Source organism: Nilaparvata lugens, chromosome X, assembly GCF_014356525.2.
Source record: "Nilaparvata lugens isolate BPH chromosome X, ASM1435652v1, whole genome shotgun sequence".
Taxonomy (NCBI): domain Eukaryota; kingdom Metazoa; phylum Arthropoda; class Insecta; order Hemiptera; family Delphacidae; genus Nilaparvata; species Nilaparvata lugens.
Window position 1 is genome coordinate 101,579,884 of NC_052518.1, and position 20,785 is coordinate 101,600,668.

At 36.1% G+C, this 20,785-nt stretch overlaps 1 protein-coding gene across 1 annotated transcript; it reads left to right on the forward strand.

Moving 5' to 3' along the window:
* Positions 1–636: 636 nt before the first annotated feature.
* On the forward strand, positions 637–15,285 carry LOC111048730 (protein CLP1 homolog). Its single transcript, XM_022334676.2, has 8 exons — positions 637–898; positions 4,888–5,049; positions 6,973–7,198; positions 8,523–8,696; positions 10,662–10,852; positions 11,654–11,903; positions 13,952–14,042; positions 14,810–15,285. The coding sequence occupies exons 1-8, from the start codon at positions 800–802 to the stop codon at positions 14,919–14,921; spliced, it is 1,305 nt and encodes a 434-aa protein (XP_022190368.2). The 5' UTR covers positions 637–799; the 3' UTR covers positions 14,922–15,285.
* Positions 15,286–20,785: the final 5,500 nt, after the last annotated feature.

Genomic DNA, 20,785 nt, shown 5'->3' on the forward strand with positions numbered 1-20,785 from the left:
GAATGCAATATAAGAAATGGCTGGAGGCACCCGACGCTTAGCGGCATAAGGGGAAGGAAAAGAAGAAGAAGAAGAACATGCAACGCTCTTCTTCTATCTTTATCCACTGCCATTATAAAGTGGACCTCACTATATTCCAAAACGGGGCGTAGTCGCAGCTTTTATAACAGTAGTCGTAGTTTTTATTTTCTCATTTCTATAAATGGATACGTTTTTCCTTGACGAAATTAGACATTCCTAAATAATTCAAAATAGCTGAAACTTCAAACTATTTTCTCTTTATTTTATTTTGTGTTCAATTCTCTAGTTTTTAGAGATTAATTCAAACGTGACTATGACAATGACTGCGACTACGCCCCGTTTTGGAAACCCAATTTTCTGACTCCAGCTGTTTAAAGTCTAGGACTTAGCTAAATCCCGAACCCGGAAACCGGCCCATAGAAACGTCGAGAAAGATTCTTTTGGGGCTGTTCCTGAAAAACGAGTATCCACAGAGAAGATAGATTCCTTCTTTTTGTGGAATATCAAGAAAAGTCTTTGGAAAGTGCTGCTACGGTGGTCAAATTTTATACTATTATAGAAGGTCAAATTTCAGCTGATCACAATTTAAGCGGCAACAAAAGGCGGCAACAAGCGTTTTTTGGTTATGTCGTTTATCGTTTCTCCTTCGTTCATCCCTTCATAGTGAGTTTATGTTGTAAAATTTTCTTAACATCTACAATAGTATCGCCAAATAAATTCTGCATTTAATTGTGATTTTACTTGTTGACAAGACAGATTAACTCATTCAAACTTCAGTATGGGTGATGAGGAGTGTGAGATTCAAGTAATCAAACTTGATATAGAGTGTGAACTGCGTTTTGAAATTGAAAACAAAAATGAAACAGTCGATCTTGAGGTAATCTATCAATACTTTGTTATTTTTTATTTCAATTGAGTTCAGTTTGTAGTTTATCTTTATAAATAAGAACATGAAAATAATGTTGAACCTTGAATAGGCCTACCTACTGTTTCCGTACCGGTATTATCCAATTAGCCTAATGTTACAAATTAATTGTGTTCGCATTTTATAGACTTCATAGAAACTCACCTTTATGGATTTTTGATTATATTAATAATTCAACTGTATGCTAAAATATTAACTTAGATCTGAATCCATTACATTTTATACTGATGAGTTGAACCAAATTGAGTTATTATTGTACAATATTGCTATTTTATAATTAGTTCCTTGAAGTGTGGAACTTATAATTATGAAGTATTGTGCAATAATTCTATAATAACTAGGCTAAGTCCAGGCCTAATGCCATTATATCTGTGATTATATCTGTCATCAATATTTTTATTGGAATCGATTAGCTCAAGTATTTTTACTTTCCTTGCCCTATTACCATGTGTAAGGAAAGTATTGCTTTCCAAAAAATTAAGGTACCCTAATTTCAAGTTTTCTATACGTTTCAAGGTCCCCTGCGTCCAAAAACATGATTTTTGGGTGTTGGTATGTGTGTGTGTATGTGTGTGTGTGTGTATGTGTGTGTGTGTGTGTGTGTGTGTGTGTGTGTGTGTGTGTGTGTATGTCTGTGAACACGATAACTCCATTTCTAATTAACCGATTGCCTTGAAATTTTAAACTTAAGTTCCTTATACCATAAGGATCCGACAATAAGGAATTCAATTTAAGATGGCGGAAAAAATGGCGGATAATTACTAAAAAACCATGTTTTTCACGTTTTTCTCGAAAACGGCTCTAATGATTTTCTTCAAATTTATACCATGGATAGCTATTTATAAGCCCTATCAACTGACATGAGTTTCATTTCTGGGAAAATTCCAGGAGCTCCGTAATATTCTTGAGAAAAATGGCGGATAATGACTAAAAAACCATGTTTTTCACGGTTTTCTCGAAAACGGCTTCAACGATTTTCTTCAAATGTATACCATAGATAGCTATTTATAAGCCCTATCAACTGGCATGAGTCTCCTCCCTGAGAAACTAACAGGGGGTCCACCCCATCCTTGAGAAATTTACTTTGTAACCTCCTTCTCGTGCGTGAGGTAGGTAGGTAGAGCAGTTTATTCAAAAGAGCACATGTCGATATTTTATTTGTAGAACAGCTGTTTTGACAAAATTTTGAAAAAATTGTCAAATTTCATAATTCAAACAAAGGAAAATTTACTCTGAACACAATCACAATAGTATAATCATAGTTTTAATTATTTAGTCGCCAATCGGCATAATGTTAATCCCTAAATAATTATCCTCGTTAATGAGGCAATGAGCAAGGAAAGTTGTGTAAGTGTACCACACCAGATTTTTGATGATGTACTTGTATGGACCGCTGAGTAGACAAGGCCGTCAAGGGCGCCAGCCGATGGCCTGCAATGTAAACAATGGCTCCAGTGTCATAGTTGAGTTCGTTGCCGCTAGATCGCGTAACCTCCTTGATCTGCAGAGAATTTCTCAATTATTACTTCTCCTGCTCGTGTCACTGTAGTGAGGTCTACGTTATAATGGCAGTGTTTGATTAGCATGTTATTGCTATCCTTGTCTATCATTCAACAAAGCAGATAGCGCTATCTCTTTCTCGCTTTGCTCTGTTGCCAGATCGTCTTTTAACAATGCAGAATTAATAGAGTTTCTCAAAATTCTATCTTGAGGGTCGCATTGCAGAGAGGTCCCAGATGTCACACTAAAGAATTATATGAGGACTTTGAAGTGTTCAATGTAAGGCAGCTATTTGTGAGATCTGCCTTAATTTACATGCACTCTCACCATAACCAAATTTTCAACAATACAATAGATCATAGATACCCCAACAGAGCATCACATATAAACAATATACAGACTCAAAGATTAAATAAAACATATTCAACAACTAATATTTAGTACCTGTCACATATAATGCCGGGTCTACACAACAACGATATTTGCGCAAACTTGGCTCAAAGCCAGGTTTACGCAAATCTGGCTTTGAGCCAAGTTTGCTCAAACCTCTGTTCACACGACACCAACTTTAATACAAACCTGTATTATAAACTAAACTAATATTCTTGAGAAAAATGGCGGATAATGACTAAAAAACCATGTTTTTCACGGTTTTCTCGAAAACGGCTTCAACGATTTTCTTCAAATTTATACCATAGATAGCTAGCTATTCATAAGCCAACTGACATGAGTCTCATTTTTGAGAAAATTGCAGGAGCTCCGTAATATTCTTGAGAAAAATGGCGGATAATGACTAAAAAACCATGTTTTTCACGGTTTTCTCGAAAACGGCTTCAACGATTTTTTTCAAATTTATACCATAGATAGCTATTTATAAGCCCTATCAACTGACAAGTCTTTCATTTCTGGGAAAATTCCAGGAGCTCCGTAATATTCTTGAGAAAAATGGCGGATAATGACTAAAAAACCATGTTTTTCACGGTTTTCTCGAAAACAGCTTCAACGATTTTCTTCAAATTTATACTATAGATAGCTATTTATCAGCCCTATCAACTGACAAGTCTTTCATTTCTGGGAAAATTCCAGGAGCTCCATAATATTCTTGTGAAAAAATGGCGGATAATAACTAAAAAACCATGTTTTTCACGGTTTTCTCTAAAACGGCTTCAACGATTTTCTTCAAATTTATACCATAGATAGCTAGCTATTCATAAGCCAACTGACATGAGTCTCATTTTTGAGAAAATTGCAGGAGCTCCGTAATATTCTTGAGAAAAATGGCAAATAATTACTAAAAAACCATGTTTTTCACGATTTTCTCAAAAATTACTTGACCGATTTTTTTCATATTCATACCCTGTATAGTTATTTATCAGCTCTATCAACTGGCATGAGTCTTTTTCCTGGGAAACTAATGGGGGGTCCACCCCATCCTTGAGAAATGGACTTTGTAACCTCCTTCTCGTGCATGAGGTAGGTAGGTAGAGCAGTTTATAAAAAGAACACACTCATATTTGAGATATTTCATCTGTAGAACAGCTGTTTTGACGAAAAAATAATCAAATTTCACTATTCACACAAAGGAAAAATTACTCTGAAAACAATTTTATATATATATATATATATTATATATATATATATATAATATATATATATATATATATATATATATAATTATACACATATACAGTAGTCTGATCGTAGTTGCAAATATTTTGCCGCCAATCGTCATTATGTTATTCCCCTAAATTATTCTCGTCTAAGAATGAGGCTTACAGTTCAATGAGCAAGGAAAGTTGTGTGAGTGTACCACACCAGATTTTTTTTTATCACAAAAATTAAACGGCGGCCACTAAATTTAAAAAAGTTTTACTAACTTCACATTGTTCAAAACTTTCCACACACCTATAATTACGCATATTTCTTTTCACACACCTCTGGACCTAGAATTACGCCAGTTAGGGATGAGGTTGAGTTATTAGTGTTTCAAAGGTAGAAGGTAGGTTAGGTTTTTGGTTTGAGATTGCAATATGCTGGAAGGGGCAGGGGTCCAGGTTAAGGTATGTTTATTAACGTTTCAAAGGTAAAAGGGTAGGTTAGGAGGTTAGGTTTTTGCTTTTAAAGGCAATAATATGCTGGAAGGGGTAAGGGATAAGTACTGTATCGACCTATTCATAGTTTTAAAAACAACATTGCTGACACGGTATAGGTTAAATGCATGCAAAATTGTGCTGCTTTGAACTTTGTTTATTTTGAAGACAATAGTGACCGCCGTTTAATTTTTGTGATCAAAATAACATACTAAATCGATCCCAACCAAAAATTTGATGACAGGTATAATGGCACTGGATCTAGAGTTACGCCAATAACTGTAAGTCCCATAAAGTAAGAAATGTATATTGAGTAGTTGAAAAAATGTTATCTATACATTTAATTTGCAGCTTAAAACTGGATTGGCCGAGATTTTCGGCACCGAAATGGTGAAACGCAAGCCGTACCATTTCACAACAGGAGCCAAAATTGCTGTGTTCACCTATCATGGCTGCCTTATTCAATTGAAAGGCCGCAAAAATATCAGCTACATTTCAAAGGAAACACCTATGGTAAATACAGTATTTACATTTATTTATCAATTTATGATTAACACTCATTCTTTCTCAACACTCATTCAACTATACATTAACCTTGCTAGCATCATCTTGCAAGGAATAATTGTTGTAAAATGTATAGGTTCAATAACAAGTTTGTAACAGAGATATCTATTGATATATAATAAACTGCTGGTACTAGTTTACAGACATTCATAGTCAAAGTGGGGCCTAAGTGAAAATAAATGAAATTATAAACTTGAACATTTAATTTTACTTTCCTATAATATAATGCGTAAAATATTGTATTTTGCTGAAATTGTTTCAAGATTTTAAAAATATCGTGTATGCTCTATGAATCATGTAGCCTAGTATTTTCTTCAATTTAATTTTACTCATTATCACACTTAATATACAAAATAAAAATTCAAATATACAATTGATTATATGCAAATAATATAACAACAATCATAAAATCATAATATTTCAATTAGGAACTGTGCACAAATTTAGGAGGATCATTAGGTTTTCCAAATATGGTTATCCATGTACTAGGAAATCCTACCATCCCTGAGAGGGTAAAAATGGTATCAGGAAAATTAGGTGTGATAAGATGTGATGAATGTATGATGGGATGGGAAAAACGATAAGACCAGATGATAAAAAATTTCCAATCTGTCGATCAATGCCCAGGCATCCCTGGGTGGATCGCGATCGCGTCATATACATAAACTATACAAGTGCTAACTTGACTAAAATTGTCAAAAAACGTATGTCATTTGATTGGCGGGATCGAAGAGCAGGCGGCGTTGACGATAGGCTACTCAGATTATCGTTTAGAAACTCAGTCACTCTGTAAAAAGTATTTTCGATGAGCCACTGTGTGATAAAATTTTTGAAATTGTTGCACCGTGCAGTCTGATATTTAAAGGAGGTATTTCATTGAACATCTTCATTGCCAGTACAGGGAAACAGTCTTTTACTTTGGAAACTTTACATGTGGGTGCGTCGATGTTCGCCCTACTTGTAGTTCTGTGAGCATAAATCTTACCTCTCACGGTGAAGGATGCCTGATTAGTCTTGATGCCAAGATATACTGTCCATAGACAGTGTGTGGGCTCAGTGTGTTGGCCTGCAGAGGGAGCAACATTACTGAATGTCAATGTTCGCAGAGCCCTCTTCTGTAGAAGCAACATGTACTTCACATGAGCTGAATGTCCCCAGAGCAGAATGCAATATTGGATCTGAATGCTGAAAACTGAGTGGTATAGCATCATCAGATGCTTGTATGCATCGTGTACTTTGTTTGTATGCTGCTCACAGCTTAGCTTGTTATCAATAGAGATTAGTGAAGCCGAGGAGAGTAACTGGTGCAGCATTTGGACAATCTCTATTAAAAGTACACATCAGCTCCTGTGTTTTACCTTCATTCAGCAACAGTCTCTTTCTTGGCCTGGAACCATTCTTCAGTCTTCCGGAAAATGTTATAGGCTTTGCTTTTAGCTTCATTAGGTCCACTTCGAAGACCAACCATTTCCATTACTTTTCTTTACTATAGAAGGCGGTGGTAATGGAAAAGTAACAACAATGTCTCCCTATCATTTCCACTGACTATAGGGTCAAGTGCTGTACAAAATGCGGTGATCCGAACCTCAATTTCATTTTTCTTTTTGTTGAAAACGAAAACTAACCGGGTGTCATTCATAAGTGCGATGTATCAAAAGCACGAATATTTCAACTTTTCATTTTTGTGTTTTTACTATATAAAATTATCAACACATTTCAAACAATATTAACATATTGCCATTTAAAACGTAGCGTACCTAACTTTTCCTTTTACCTTTAAAACCCAATTAAACAGAACCTTTTAGGCTATTTTTATACACTAGGACTAGATAAATGGAAACTCACCAACTAACCGACTTTGGTGCTTTTCAGATGACGTACCTCAATTGTCACACATGCCTGGAGAAGCTTCGCGTGAAGGCGGAGCAGGAGGCAGGCGGGGGGAGGGGGCCTGTGACGATGGTGGTGGGGCCGGCCAATGTGGGCAAGTCTACCGTCTGCCGCATCCTGCTTAACTACGCTGTCCGCCTTGGTCGGCGACCTATCTTCGTCGACCTCGACACCTGCCAGGGCTCCATATCTGTGCCTGGCACTATGGGTACATTTACATAGTATCAGTATCTCTTCTCTATCAGCACTCTCAAATATTATATAGAGAAGAAATCATTTAATGAATGGTTATCAAACTTTATTTTGTTGATTTGTTGGATATGTATTCTGTGGCTATGCTATAGTATAGCTATACTTTATCTATGACTGTATACTATAGTTATGCTATCAATATCAGTGTGTACGTTCTGGGTACAAGGTAAATTGGTCCCAATGTCAAATATTCTATAGAGAAGAAATCATTTAGCGAATGGTTTTCAAACTTTATTGTGTTGATTTGTTGGATATGTATTCTGTGGCTATGCTGTAGTATAGCTATACTTTATCTATGTATACTATAGCTATGCTATCAATATCAGTGTGTACGTTCTGGGAACAAGGCAAATTGTTCCGCGTCTCACGGGAAACAAACGCTTCAATATCCAGTGATGCCGTGATAATATTCTTGAAATAATATCTCTACTAATAATAACTAATACCCCTACTACCATATTTTCCCCAGGATAATTCAGTTCTTCATACAGAGTTTTTTAACTGCATACTAATAACAATACCATACTTCACTATCAACAGAGGATCAACTGCATATTAACTTACTTTTTAATATACTTTGTTAGTTTACTTATATAGTTTACTTACTGTGAAACGGTTTTGTGGCTTATTCAGACTGACTGTATACAGTAAACTCTAGTATAGGGTTTGAAATCAATTGTAATGATTATCATACCTTGCACTAGAGTTCATTATCATCAATTGTAATGATTTCATACTTTGCTTGCACTAGAGTTCACTATCATCAATTGTAATGATTTCATACCTTGTACTACAGTTCACATTTTTAAATCATTACAATTGATTTCATACCGTGTTCTAGAGTTTACTGTATACTTTGCCACTCTGTATAAGCCACACAATATAGCGAAACACGTGTCATATTAAAGAAACTGTAATATCTTATGTCAACTAAACACATTAAACAATGTACAGTAGAAATAAGAAACAGTTCCACAACTGTATTTTCACAAGCTGTACGGTTCTAGGGAATGTGCAAAACTTAAGTGAATGTATTACTCTGCATACTTTTACTTTTCACAAAGTGTATTACTTTGTGAAAATAATTGAAGACTGAACCACTGAACATTCTGTGTAGTGAAGATCTACAAGACTTGACGTATTTCGGGCTATGTGTAACCTTATCTAAATTTGGAAGAGAAATAGCACAATGTTACCCTATTTTTCTCTCCTTATCATTTTGATGATGTACTTATTTTGTGAATGAATAAAGAATAAAGAATGACTGTGGTTTGTTGTAGGTGCTATCGTAGTGGCGGAAGCAGCCTCACTAGAGAAGGGTGGCTTCTCACAGCAAAAGCCCCTGGTGTTCAACGTTGGTAGTGTCAAGATAGAGTCTAATCTCCCGCTCTGCAACATCATCACATCCCGGTTGGCTGAGGCTGTGCAGAAGCGGCAGGATTTCAACAAGAAAGGTACATACTGTCCATCAGGAATTCTTCGATAGTATCGATCTTCATCTACACTCTACAGCAGTGGTCGCCAAACAGTCGATCGCGAGCTACCGGTAGCTCGTGGGGTGGTTTTTGGTAGCTCACAGAAATGCTTGGGTTGTCAACCATGCATTGAGAAACATTGCTACAAAATTTTGCATTTCTCACACATATAACAGAGAAGTTGAATGATTTAGATTTGCAGTTTCAAGGAAAGATAAGGACATCGGTGGAATGATTTGAACTGTAAAATCGTTTTCCAAGGAGCTTGAGATGTGGGAAAAGAATGTCGTCCAGTTTGAATATAAACACTTTTCCAGTCTGAAGAAAATCAATGACGAGAAAAATCCTTCACAGTACCTCAGCATAACCAAGAATACGTTACAATTCAGACTTGAGACAACAGTTTGATCAACGATTTCAAGATTTTAAAAGCATATCGAATATGGTACAATTCGTCAACTCTCCTTTTATAGAGATCGATGCAAAAGATTTTGCAGCTTGTGTTGTAAAACATTTTGGTGGAGATCAGGCTTCAGTTGAAATGGAATTTGTGGATTTTTAAAATGATCTTGTCTCTCAGATCACTTTCTACAACTGGAAATATTTGGCCTCAAGTCCCCAAAGAAAAATATCCAATTATTATTCAAGTTGCATTGAGGTTGAAAGCTATGCTCAGCTCTACCTACTTGTGTAAATCATCTTTTTCAAGTATAAAATTCATAAAAATCGATATAGGGACAAGTTTTGGACAACTGCATCAGAATCTACAACGTCAAGAAAATACTTGATCGCCAAAAAGAGTTCCACTGCTCTCATTGAAATGTAAATTTCAACTTTTGTTGTACTTTTTGCTATGAGATAAGTAGATTTCAACACTAGAAATGTATCTTTATAGGCGATAAAAGATACTTTCTTTATTCTAATATTCCTTGGTAGATCACTAGAAGATTTATAAATGCCATTCTAGCTCACAGTCTCATAAGTTTGGTGACCACTGCTCTACAGGGTTGGGCAATCAAGTATGGAGGATTTGTAACAGCTGTTACATACTCATTTTTGAACGAAACTTAAAAAATAATTTGTAGTGTGTACCTTCAATGTTTTCATTTTTATAATTAGAAAGGAGAAAAAATGAAAACATTCAAATTAATAAAAACTATATAAAAACTTGTAGTACTCGTTTATTAAAAACTTGAAATATTTTAAGAACTACTTTTGACCATTGGTCAAGTTCATGAAAATGACTAATAGTCGAAACTAGTCCTTAAAAATATTTCAAAGTTTTTAATAAAAGGGTACTACAAGTTTTTATTAATTTGAATAATGTAGCCCATTTAAGTGAAGTGATTTTATGAAAACATTTATTACGTATGGAAAACAAGATTAGAAGAATAGCTCGTTTTTTAACTATTTTTGACGACAATACAGTCTAATTTTTTGGATAATAGTTATTAAAACTATAACTCACGTGTGGAGCGGTTTTTTAGATGAGAAAAATGGTGTCCGTTTTTTCCATTTATACATTGTCCATACTCATTCATGTGTATAACACTGTGTTATACTCTCATGTAGAGGTTGTAAGAAGTCATCCTTACCGGCTTTTAGTGTACGTGGTTTGTTGATGTATACACGAGCTTTTGATTTGAGGTAGCCCCATAAATAACAGTCTCAGAAGGTGACAGCTTCACTGAACGAGGTCACTTTGCAACTCCACGCAACGAAATTATATTTTTCAATAATTTAATAATAAATTTTGAAAATTGAGATAAAATAGTTTTTTAAATAATTATATTTCTACATCGTTCAAAAACTATCTGCAAACATTGCGGAGGTAGAAAAGGACAGCGCTATTTGCTTTGTCAAATGATAGCAAAACCAATGTTTATTTGAAAATATATTGCCTACATTATGTGGACATCACTGTAGTGTTTTGTTGTATTGCAGAGTGTGTTTCGGGCATAATAGTGAACACGGCGAGGTGGATCAAGGGTGACGGCTACAAGCATCTGTGCCACGCGGCTCACGCCTTCAAGGTGGATGTTGTCCTAGTTCTTGACCAGGAACGCCTCTACAACGAACTTGTGCGAGATCTGCCCAAAAATGTGCAAGTTACGCTGCTGCCCAAGAGTGGCGGGGTATGTATGCCAGTGTTTATTATTTATTTATATTATTTGGTGTTCACATCATAGGGCCAGGTGATCCGCGATCCTATAGGTTTTTATACGCAAGTGAAACTTTGCACAAACATTTACGACAGCTACAAAAAAATATATAACAATTTTCCAGATTCATAAAAAAAATTGCTGCCCTTTAAAATTGTATTTCCCAGGCTGGTCACTAAAGGTATAACATGCATGATACACAGTCGTCATACATTGTTGTGTCATCACAGTAAAACGCTAAAGTATTTTAAGGTTAGGTTGTTGTATCTCAGATTTTTTGTTCATTTTTCCTTCGCTGCACTATTTGAGGTTAAATTATTTTCTTATCATTATAATTTTTAATTTTTCAGTGGTTCATTTTTTGTTTATTTTATGTTAGAAACTTCTTGTTGATGACAAAACTTACATGATAAATGTTTATCATGCACACAAACCTGTTTTCATGCATTTTTGTCATCAGTAAGAGGCGTCTAACATGAAATACACATCCAATAACTATCAATAAACCAATGGAAAATTACAAATTATTATAATGATAGAGAAATAATTTAACCTCAAATGCGGCTCAAGTGGTGACCCTTCCAACGGGAGTAGCAGACGCATGATTCTTGACTGATCTAAGCGATAGCTTATCAGCGCGACCACTGAGTCAAACCGCTCCCCAATTCCAGTTCAATAAACATTTTTCACATTTTGTTGCTATTTTCTCACATTCTATTCGCAAATCAACACAATTTTTCCACAACTATTTCATGAATGATCTGTTGGTTGCAGGTGGTGGAAAAAGACCAGAGCTCCCGACAGGAGACGCGTGACAAGCGGGTGCGCGAGTACTTCTACGGAGTGAGCAACCCTAAGGGGGTAGGAGGGACAATACTGCACCCGCACTCGTTCGACGTGAAGTGGTCCGACCTCAAGATCTTCAAGATAGGAGGACCCTCGCTCCCCGACTCCTGTATGCCACTAGGCATGAAGGCCGAGGATAATATTGGTCATATGACCAAGCTGGTTGCTGTACAGCCAGGTGACAATCAATTGATAAATGAATATTATTAATGATGAATGAATAAGCTCAAAGCATGTTTTCACACTTACCGATTGTCGCCGACATTTGTCATACCGCCTGGTGTTGTGGGGATCGAAATAACATGGTAACTCATCAAAGGTATCGGCCAGTTATTGGTCGACACTCGAAATTGGGGTGTCATTCTCAAGTACGATATCTCAAATGTGAGAGTATTTCAACTTTCCATTTTAGGATGAATGTAAGCTAAGCTAAATTTAAAAAAATGTAAATTAGTCTGTCATTCTTCAGTAATTAATGAATGGAATATGAACAACTCTCTTCCATGAGGTGAATATTTTTTTCCAACATTTTCCAGTTTCTCAATGATAGGGGAGTGATAATTATTTGTATAGGTCTTCTAAGGAACGATAATCTACAGCTGGTACCAATCAACTACACTAACTTCAACTCCAAACTACCGTTTTAATACCAGTACACAATTTATCACAGGGTGACGTGTTATTATATAGCTGGTAACTTTAGATGCTAAATCACATTATCACAATATGATCTTGAATCATGATCATCTTTCCGTTCTTCTGTAGCCGCTCGGCCGAAAATTTCGAAAAACAGGTCTGTAAAATGAATTAATAAATAATAATTATTAGCCCCACTATTAAAATCTCTGGTCAGAAACCATCCCAAATATTTACACAACATATTCCCAAAGTTTCATGCCGTTCTAACAAGTATTTTTTGAGTCTATAAGGAACAAACAAACAAACAGACTATGTTTATATTGTCACGATGTATATCGTAACTAATGAGGGGAATTGAGTTTAGGGCTTGTTATAAGACGCTCGGTTATCTCTGATGAAATCACAGAGGTCAACGAGCAACCCAGCCGCTGGGCTACCGCTCAGCAGTGTTGCGCATCCTTACTCCCCTCCATCTCGGCCACTGAGGGAGGCTCGTAAAAGGCTGGTAGGCAGGCAGTCTAGTTCGGGTGTCCAGTGCGAGCGGTCGACAGAGAGAGTGAAGGAAGCAGTGCGCAGCTAGCAACATAGTACATCTCGTGCTTTGAGTGAACTCCGAATCCTTCGTCGATCAGGAGTTGTGTCTGAGGTTAAAGGTGGTTAATCTCAGACACTGGAAGCTCCGCAGTTCAACACACACTTGGACGAGTGTTGTTCGACCTTTTCGACGAGTTTGGGTATCAACCTGCCTGTTTCAACCAGCAGCGACACGCCAGGTTTTGGTTAAAACCTGACTGCATCCTGGTACATCATCGCCGGAACCTCGAATCGCAAGAGGACCTCGAGAAAGGCTAGGGAAAGCCTTTGCGACAACTCCGAGCTCGATCCGGACCCTAGGAAGACACCCGGTGCCCGAGGATTGAGACTTGGTGATCAGAAGAGAAGTCCGGTGCGCGGGCTCCTGCAGCTTGCCGATTCACTCCGGAATCGCAAGAGGACCTCGAGAAAGGCTAGGGAGAGCCTTTGCGACAACTCCGAGCTCGATCCGGACCCTAGGAAGACACTCGGTGCCCGAGGATTGGGACTTTGTGATCAGAAGAGAAGTCCAGCGCGCGGGCTCCTGCAGCTTGCCGATTCACTCCGGAATCGCAAGAGGACCTCGAGAAAGGCTAGGGAGAGCCTTTGCGACAACTCCGAGCTCGATCCGGACCCCAGGAAGACACCCGGTGCCCGAGGATTGGGACTTAGTGACTATATTTATGTGTGGCCAGCTCACAAATCTTCTCCCATAAGGATTACATGCAAACTTTGAAGGACCGTAGGAAAGAGTCCTGAAGTCGGATTTTAAATTTGATAGGCCATAAACCTGGCCCTGATCATAAGAAACAAAACTAAAAAATCATCAAATTCGGTGCAAACATAAAATAGTTATTGAATGTCAAAATTTGAGGCTAGATTTTTATTTAATTTATATAGATGATTATAATTCAGAGTGTTTTGAGATTTGAGTGTCGGATTGATATATAAGGCAAACTAAATCATATTATCTTGTATTGTATTTGTTAATGAAATTTTCTGTACTGTTTGCAGGTCCTAACCTGTTGCACCATTTACTAGCTGTCAGTTGTGCATCTTCGGCGGAAAATGTGATCAATACCAATGTGGCCGGTTTCATTTGTGTGTAAGTATTTAATTTATACTTTACAAGCAATACTTCTGATTAATCAACATCTTTTACAGTACCGTAATAGGGATCTTTTGCAATGGATTCTCTAAACTTTACTCATTATGCAACGACTTGTGTATTATAACACGGTTTCCGATGCTGGTGGCATCAACATTAAAACACTGTTTCTGATTCTGGCAGCAGGTTCAATTTGTCAAGTTTTCGCTAAATCAAGTATTCAGTTCAACAAGTTTTCAGTACGTCAAGTTTTCAATTCGTCAAGGTTTAGTTTACCAAGTTTTCAGTTTGTCTTTTTCAGTATTTAAAGTTTTTATTTCGTCAAGCTTTTAGTTCACTCTCTCTGGGTAGCTTGTCAATCTTTTTATCATATATGTTAACCTAATTTCTAATCTTACAACAAGTCAGTAATGTGTTACTTTGCTTGAGTGGTTGTAGATAAATGTTATTAGTGTATACGACAGTTTTATATGGTCTTTAAAGCACTCGTGATGTGTTGACACGCGTTCGCTTGATACACTTGTGTCTTAACTCAACATTTAACACGTGCGTTAAGACCATTACTATAAAACTTGTATAAATCTACAAATCTACTATTAGTTCTTCTAGTTGCTATATCACTTTTCTATCCACTTTTATTATTTTGGCTAAGGATGATTTCTACATGAGCTTGTACCTGAATCATGAGACATTTTTTTGTATTTCCAGTACATATCTTCATATTTTTTGAAAAAAAATCATTAATTTTATTTGTTATTATTCAGGACCGCTGTAGACACAGTTAAACGAACACTGACCATCCTATCGCCTCAACCACGACCTCTACCGGCCAAAGTTCTCATCTTGTCTGACATACAGTTCATGGATAACAACTAATAATACGCATTTTCAGCGAAAGATTTCAGTCAGCTGCTCAGAAATCAAAATGAATTTATAAACAAATACAAGAAAATAACAAGTCTGCAGTCTAAGCTAAACAAAACACTTTAATGTTTAATAAAATGTGAAAAAAAATGTTGAAAACTCATATAACCCACCGATGGTGTGAGCCATTTATAAACCCAAAGTTATGGTGATCGTATATAAATTATTGTGTCATATGAATTTCTTTTGTAATTTTCTAATTCAAGCTTCCAAAACTGTCCTTTTCGCTGTAATTTAGTGAATAAAATGAAGCTATTGTAAGATTTACTTTAAACTATGCTTTTTTGGGACTTAATAAAAAGATCTAGAAATCAAATAAGTGTTTTTTGGAAATAAAAAAGTTTTCATACTTAAACTTGTGATTCGTCCTTGACTTTATCACTTGTACATATTATTTATGTTGTATTTCAATACGTTTATTTATATTTTAATCCTATTATTTGTATAAACCCCCCTAGTATTCGCTCACTTTAGGTGGGACTCCCTCCAGAGGACAGCAGTTAGACCTACTCTTGTGTTCTGGATGGTTTCTTCTTATGTTTTCGTGCTACTGATAAACTGATTTTGTTTATGAAATATTTTTTTCCTACAGTTACGTTGAAAAGTGGCCATTGCTGCACTGATTACAGAACGCAAAGAATCACTTTTCCGCTCTAGTGCGGGAAAAATTTTTCTGCACTCCAGATTTGCAACATGGCAACGCAAAATAGTTAGTAGGTTATATGGAGCAACAGTGCAGCAAAATCAAAATGAAGTTGGTAACAGTGACTGCTGTGGCTGCTATAGTGAGCAGAGGTGCAACCAAGCACAACGCGCTAATTATTAAGTATATATTATAACCAAGGACAGCGACAGCACAGTGCCACCACAGCACACACCACACAGCTGCCCCCCGCCATTCAAACACTACTACATTATTCAGGCAATTTTACCCATAATTACCCACTTTTCATATTCAATGGTAACTGTAGGAAAAACTTAATGTGAAATACGTGCGCAAAGTTCCTCTGCTGCACTCAAGAAACCATTCCGCCCTCGCCTACGGCTCGGGCGTAAACGTTTCTTTCGGTGCAGCAAACTGTCACTTTGCGCACTAGTTGCACAAATAACTAATTACTATTGTTTATTTTGTGTGTTATATGTATATATTCTACATTATTTTGTAAACTGTTTTTTCCGAAGAGGATAAAATTCTATTTGATTCGATGTATGCGGTAACCTTCAGATTCGGAGCCGCGTATTTAAACAGAGCTACTATGGGGGGTGTGAATGATTTGATAGACTTTTATCACACCTAAGACAAATTGCAAGTCGTTTTAAACATAAAAACTATAATTAATTGATTAATTAAAATAAGAAGAGTTCTATAACTATCGGTTAATTCAGAATGTTCAACAAAATTTCAAGTTAATGAGTTCGATAGCTCAGATGTGATGATGCTTCAAATAACATCTGTCATTTACTATATCCAAAATCAATTTTATAAATAGTAGCTCAGCGATTGTTTAAAATTTTAGGTCTGATTAATAATGGTGGCAGATTACCAAATAATACAATCTAAATTTTCTACCGTGAACCATACAGAAAATACCTTCCATTCTTCGTGCCTATTTAATCCTCATCCCGGTTTATTTTGTTCACAATTTATTGGAATTACTGCCCATCTCTACGAAACTCATTTAGCAATGCAAATAAAGCAGACTCAGTTCAGTCTTTGATAAATTACTACGCATTCAGCACTAAAGATGAAGACAAGATATCCACCTGTAATTCAAATATTTGGCCTCTCACTTACACCCTGGATATCCACCTGTAATTTAAATATTTGGTCTCTCACTTACACCCTGTTATCCAATAACTCAGCCGATTGGGTTACTCGTCCTCATTTCAGTCTACATATGAGGCTAAGTTTTTAGTCTATTGTGGTACAATAACAACTACAATCACAACACAATAGGACTTTCAAAAAATGTTCGGTTGAGGGGAAACAGAAAATTTAATATAATTGATTATTATAGAAATAACTTGTACCATTTTCTTACTTCTTTACATAAACACAACTAGACTCAGCACTCATGCCATTTTCAACTGTAAAAAAATAAAAATGGCATGAGTGCTGAGTCTAGTTGTGTTTATGTAAAAAACGTTTAAAAAGGGAACTAGTTATCACTATGATAATTTAACAATTTATCATATTATACTATTATAGCCCTATTATACTTTATTATAGTATCTGTGGGAAACCTAGATTTAAATGGGCTCATGAATGCTGACGATGTCGTTATATTAGCTGATACCCCGATTCTTATGAAAAAATTATAAATAGATTAAGAAGTTGCATTAAGTGGAAATTAGTTGTAAATATGGAAAAATCTAAAATTGTTGTCTTCCGGAAAGGTGGTAAACTTAGAAGAAGTGGAAAATGGTTCTATCGAGATGAGATTGTGGAGGTTGTGAATCCCGTAAATCTCGAGATTGAGAGTGAGTGAGTGATCCCGGTATTAATAGGTATCAGAATTGGGTTGGACTTGGAATCCCGGGATTCGGGATCCTGGGATTAACAGCTCTACTTGAGAGCCTTGAATGATCATGCTGACAGGCAGCTGATCCTACGTGAATTTCATTAATTTGAATATTTTCATGATTCACACTAAACATAAATTATAGTCATAGTTCAACTAAATTTGTACTTACAATCGATATAGTGATGTGTGTGTTTATCTTATCACTGTAGGCTACCGCCGGTTTTGGTGGTAGCCTTTTTCAAACGAATAGCCCTATTTCAAATTAATACTTTTATTCTCACTATTACTGTAACAGTAAAGCCTAAGACCATAATTTAGTTGCTATGGTGAGGTCCACGTTATAATGGCAGTGTTTGATTAGCAATGTTATTGCTATCCTTGTCTATCATTCAACAAAGCGGATAGCGCTTATCTATTTCTCGCTTTGTTCTGTTGCCAGATCGTCTATTAGCAATGCAGAATTAATAACTAATTAACAAAATGTTTCTTCTTAATTACCGTATGAAAATTCATTATGAAATTATTAAAAATTATAATTTTTCGCTTAATAAGATATCATTTATTATTTTAAACGAGAATGAACAGTTAATATTACATCAATAAACCAGTAGCCTATCAGCTACCGTATATAGCAGGCATTGACAAAACAGAAGATCGGCAACATCGTTTTCCTATCTTTCTCCACTGTCATTATAACGTGGACCTCACTATATTGAGAACGTTTCAGCTAAATTTTTACATAGCTGTAGTGGTTACCTTATCAGAGTCGCTGAACTGCCAGTATGGCAGCCTATAAGCTTCCACAGTCGGAGCGCTTTGTCCTGATCAAAGATGGCTTCCACTGCAGTATCACCGCCCCATGACGCTCCAAGTTGAAACTCCAATAGCACCATGTTGGTGTGCCGATAGGTAATCACTCACGCATACAGCAGGTGCTCCTTGGAGGTGTGGCGCTGTCGTCGCGGCCAAAACCTTGTCTCTCAGTCACCATCTGCGCAGTCGCAGTGTCTCCCAGCTTGTAGTACTCTTGCCCTCGTCTCCTGAAGGCTCCTGCAATACAATTATTTCAGTTATTGAATATACATAAATTGTTAATAATATTTATTACATATTAAATATAATAACGAAATTTATGTAAAATATACTCTCCAACACAATATCGAAAAAAATAATTACTCAACGTAGATTTTTAAAATATTAAATTCTCTTTAATATGATGTATTATTTCACTATTTCAAGTTTTCCTTTTATTTTTATAGCAGCTTGAATGTAGGGGGTGATGGATTGGGGGAGCTTTGAGTCGAACATCTTACACAAGAATGTGTTGAAAACCAGAATTCACCCACAGTATCCCTGCTTGTCGTAGGAGGCGACTAACAGGTACCCCAAGGCAACTCCAGAAGTTGCCTTGCCTTCAAACCCACGGGATCTGCCCTATCAGTGCAGTTTTGGAGGGGCAAAAAGGAAAACCCAAGAGACCAGAGATGGGTGAAACTCCAGGCACAAATTTAGGTCAAAAGGCTCAGTCAGGGGTGACCAGGTGCCCCAGAGGCAATTTGGCGAACCCTCCTTCAGCGGAAGGACCTACAAAAAAGCCAAGAGTGGAACTCACGTAGGTCACGAGTTTGTGGGTGGAGAGGCCAAAACTCACCACTGCTAAAAGAAGGGCGGCCATTCAGGCAAAACTTATTTGGAGATGTGAGGCTTTTGACCCTGTGACCCCCATATTGAAGAGAATTCAATGCTATACAAATCTACAGTGAGTAATGATTTTTTCGATGCATTGTTGGAGAGTTATAAGCACTGATAGAGCAAAAAATTGGATTAAAACCTACTGCTTTAACAATTTAATACGTTCAAGAGCGAATATTTCGAAAACTGTTGGAAATATCACAAAACTCCACTGAACAAAACTTTTAGAAAATTTATCAAGCTTCATTTTTTAATAGTCATGTCGGTGGAACGCATTTTTCTCAAGCTTCATTTTTTATTAGTCATGTCGGTGGAATGAATTTTTCCAAAGATATAAGCGTGGAAGAAAGAAGCTTAGAAATGAAACTTTTAAACCACACTCATCACTTTAGCACATGATGTAGAGATGGTGACTTTTGATATATACTTCTCCTAACAGCTAGCTCCAACAAAGCTGCAAAGTCAAAAATTGTGCTCAAAACATTCCCTCTGAATTGTCAAATGGTCTATTGTTGCAAAGCTAGAAATTTCACACTCAACACAAAGCTGCTGCAACAGTCGTGGGAAAATACGTAAATATGTGACATTATAAGCTCTTTAAGCTCATAATCAGTATGTATTTTTTCCATCAATTTTGAAAAAGTTATAAGAGCAAAAATAGCAAAATGTTTTTTTCAAAAATGTCAGACCTTCAAGATCGGATATCTCGAAAACTATATAGAAAGTTGTAGAATAAATATTGTAGGAAATTTTGTAAGCTCTAATTTTGTATATAACAGTCATGTCTGTTCTCCAGTTATATGCGAGAAACCAAAAAGTGGTACTTTCGAAACACCCCCATCCCCTTAGCACAGGTGGGGTCTTATGATATGTTTACCTCCTTACTACCCTAAACGTAACTGCGGGTTCAATTTATTTCAATTTCAATACACATCTCATTAAATACAAAATTCATATATATTTTAATCCCTCTAGCTTTAAGCTATTTGAGGAATATTAAAAAAATACAATTACCATTTACTATGTTGCAATAACTTACATAATAAACAAATATAAATATATAATATATTGAATGAATGTGATTAACAAAGCAAATTAGAAATTCATAAATAATAACTTATAATACAATGTAAAACCTTCCCATATAACTATTAAATGATCGCTAGTCTGACGAAACTATTGTGAGCTGGCATTTTTACTGTAAATCCAACCATATGTCATATGTCAATCATCAAATTATTTTTCATTACAATTATTATTATTGTAATGAAAAATAATTTCAATTTTGTTTGAACTTCGCCTTTTCTTTGTAAATTTTGCAATTCCAGAGGCAATGAGTTCAGAAGATATGGAATTCTGCACTCTGGATCTCTTTTACCATAATTATTGTTGAATCTCTGGGGTCTATACATTCTGTTTCTCAATCCATAGTTTATTTCATTTATTTCTCTAAATTGGTTTTTGAAATAATTCCGTGTCAAATCAGTATAATTGGCTAGGGCCCCCATGGACATAATTCCCAATAGCTGGCGATCAATACCATTAAAAAGAGTTCTTATTATCCTTTTTACAATATTCTGTAATGGCTATTTTATATAT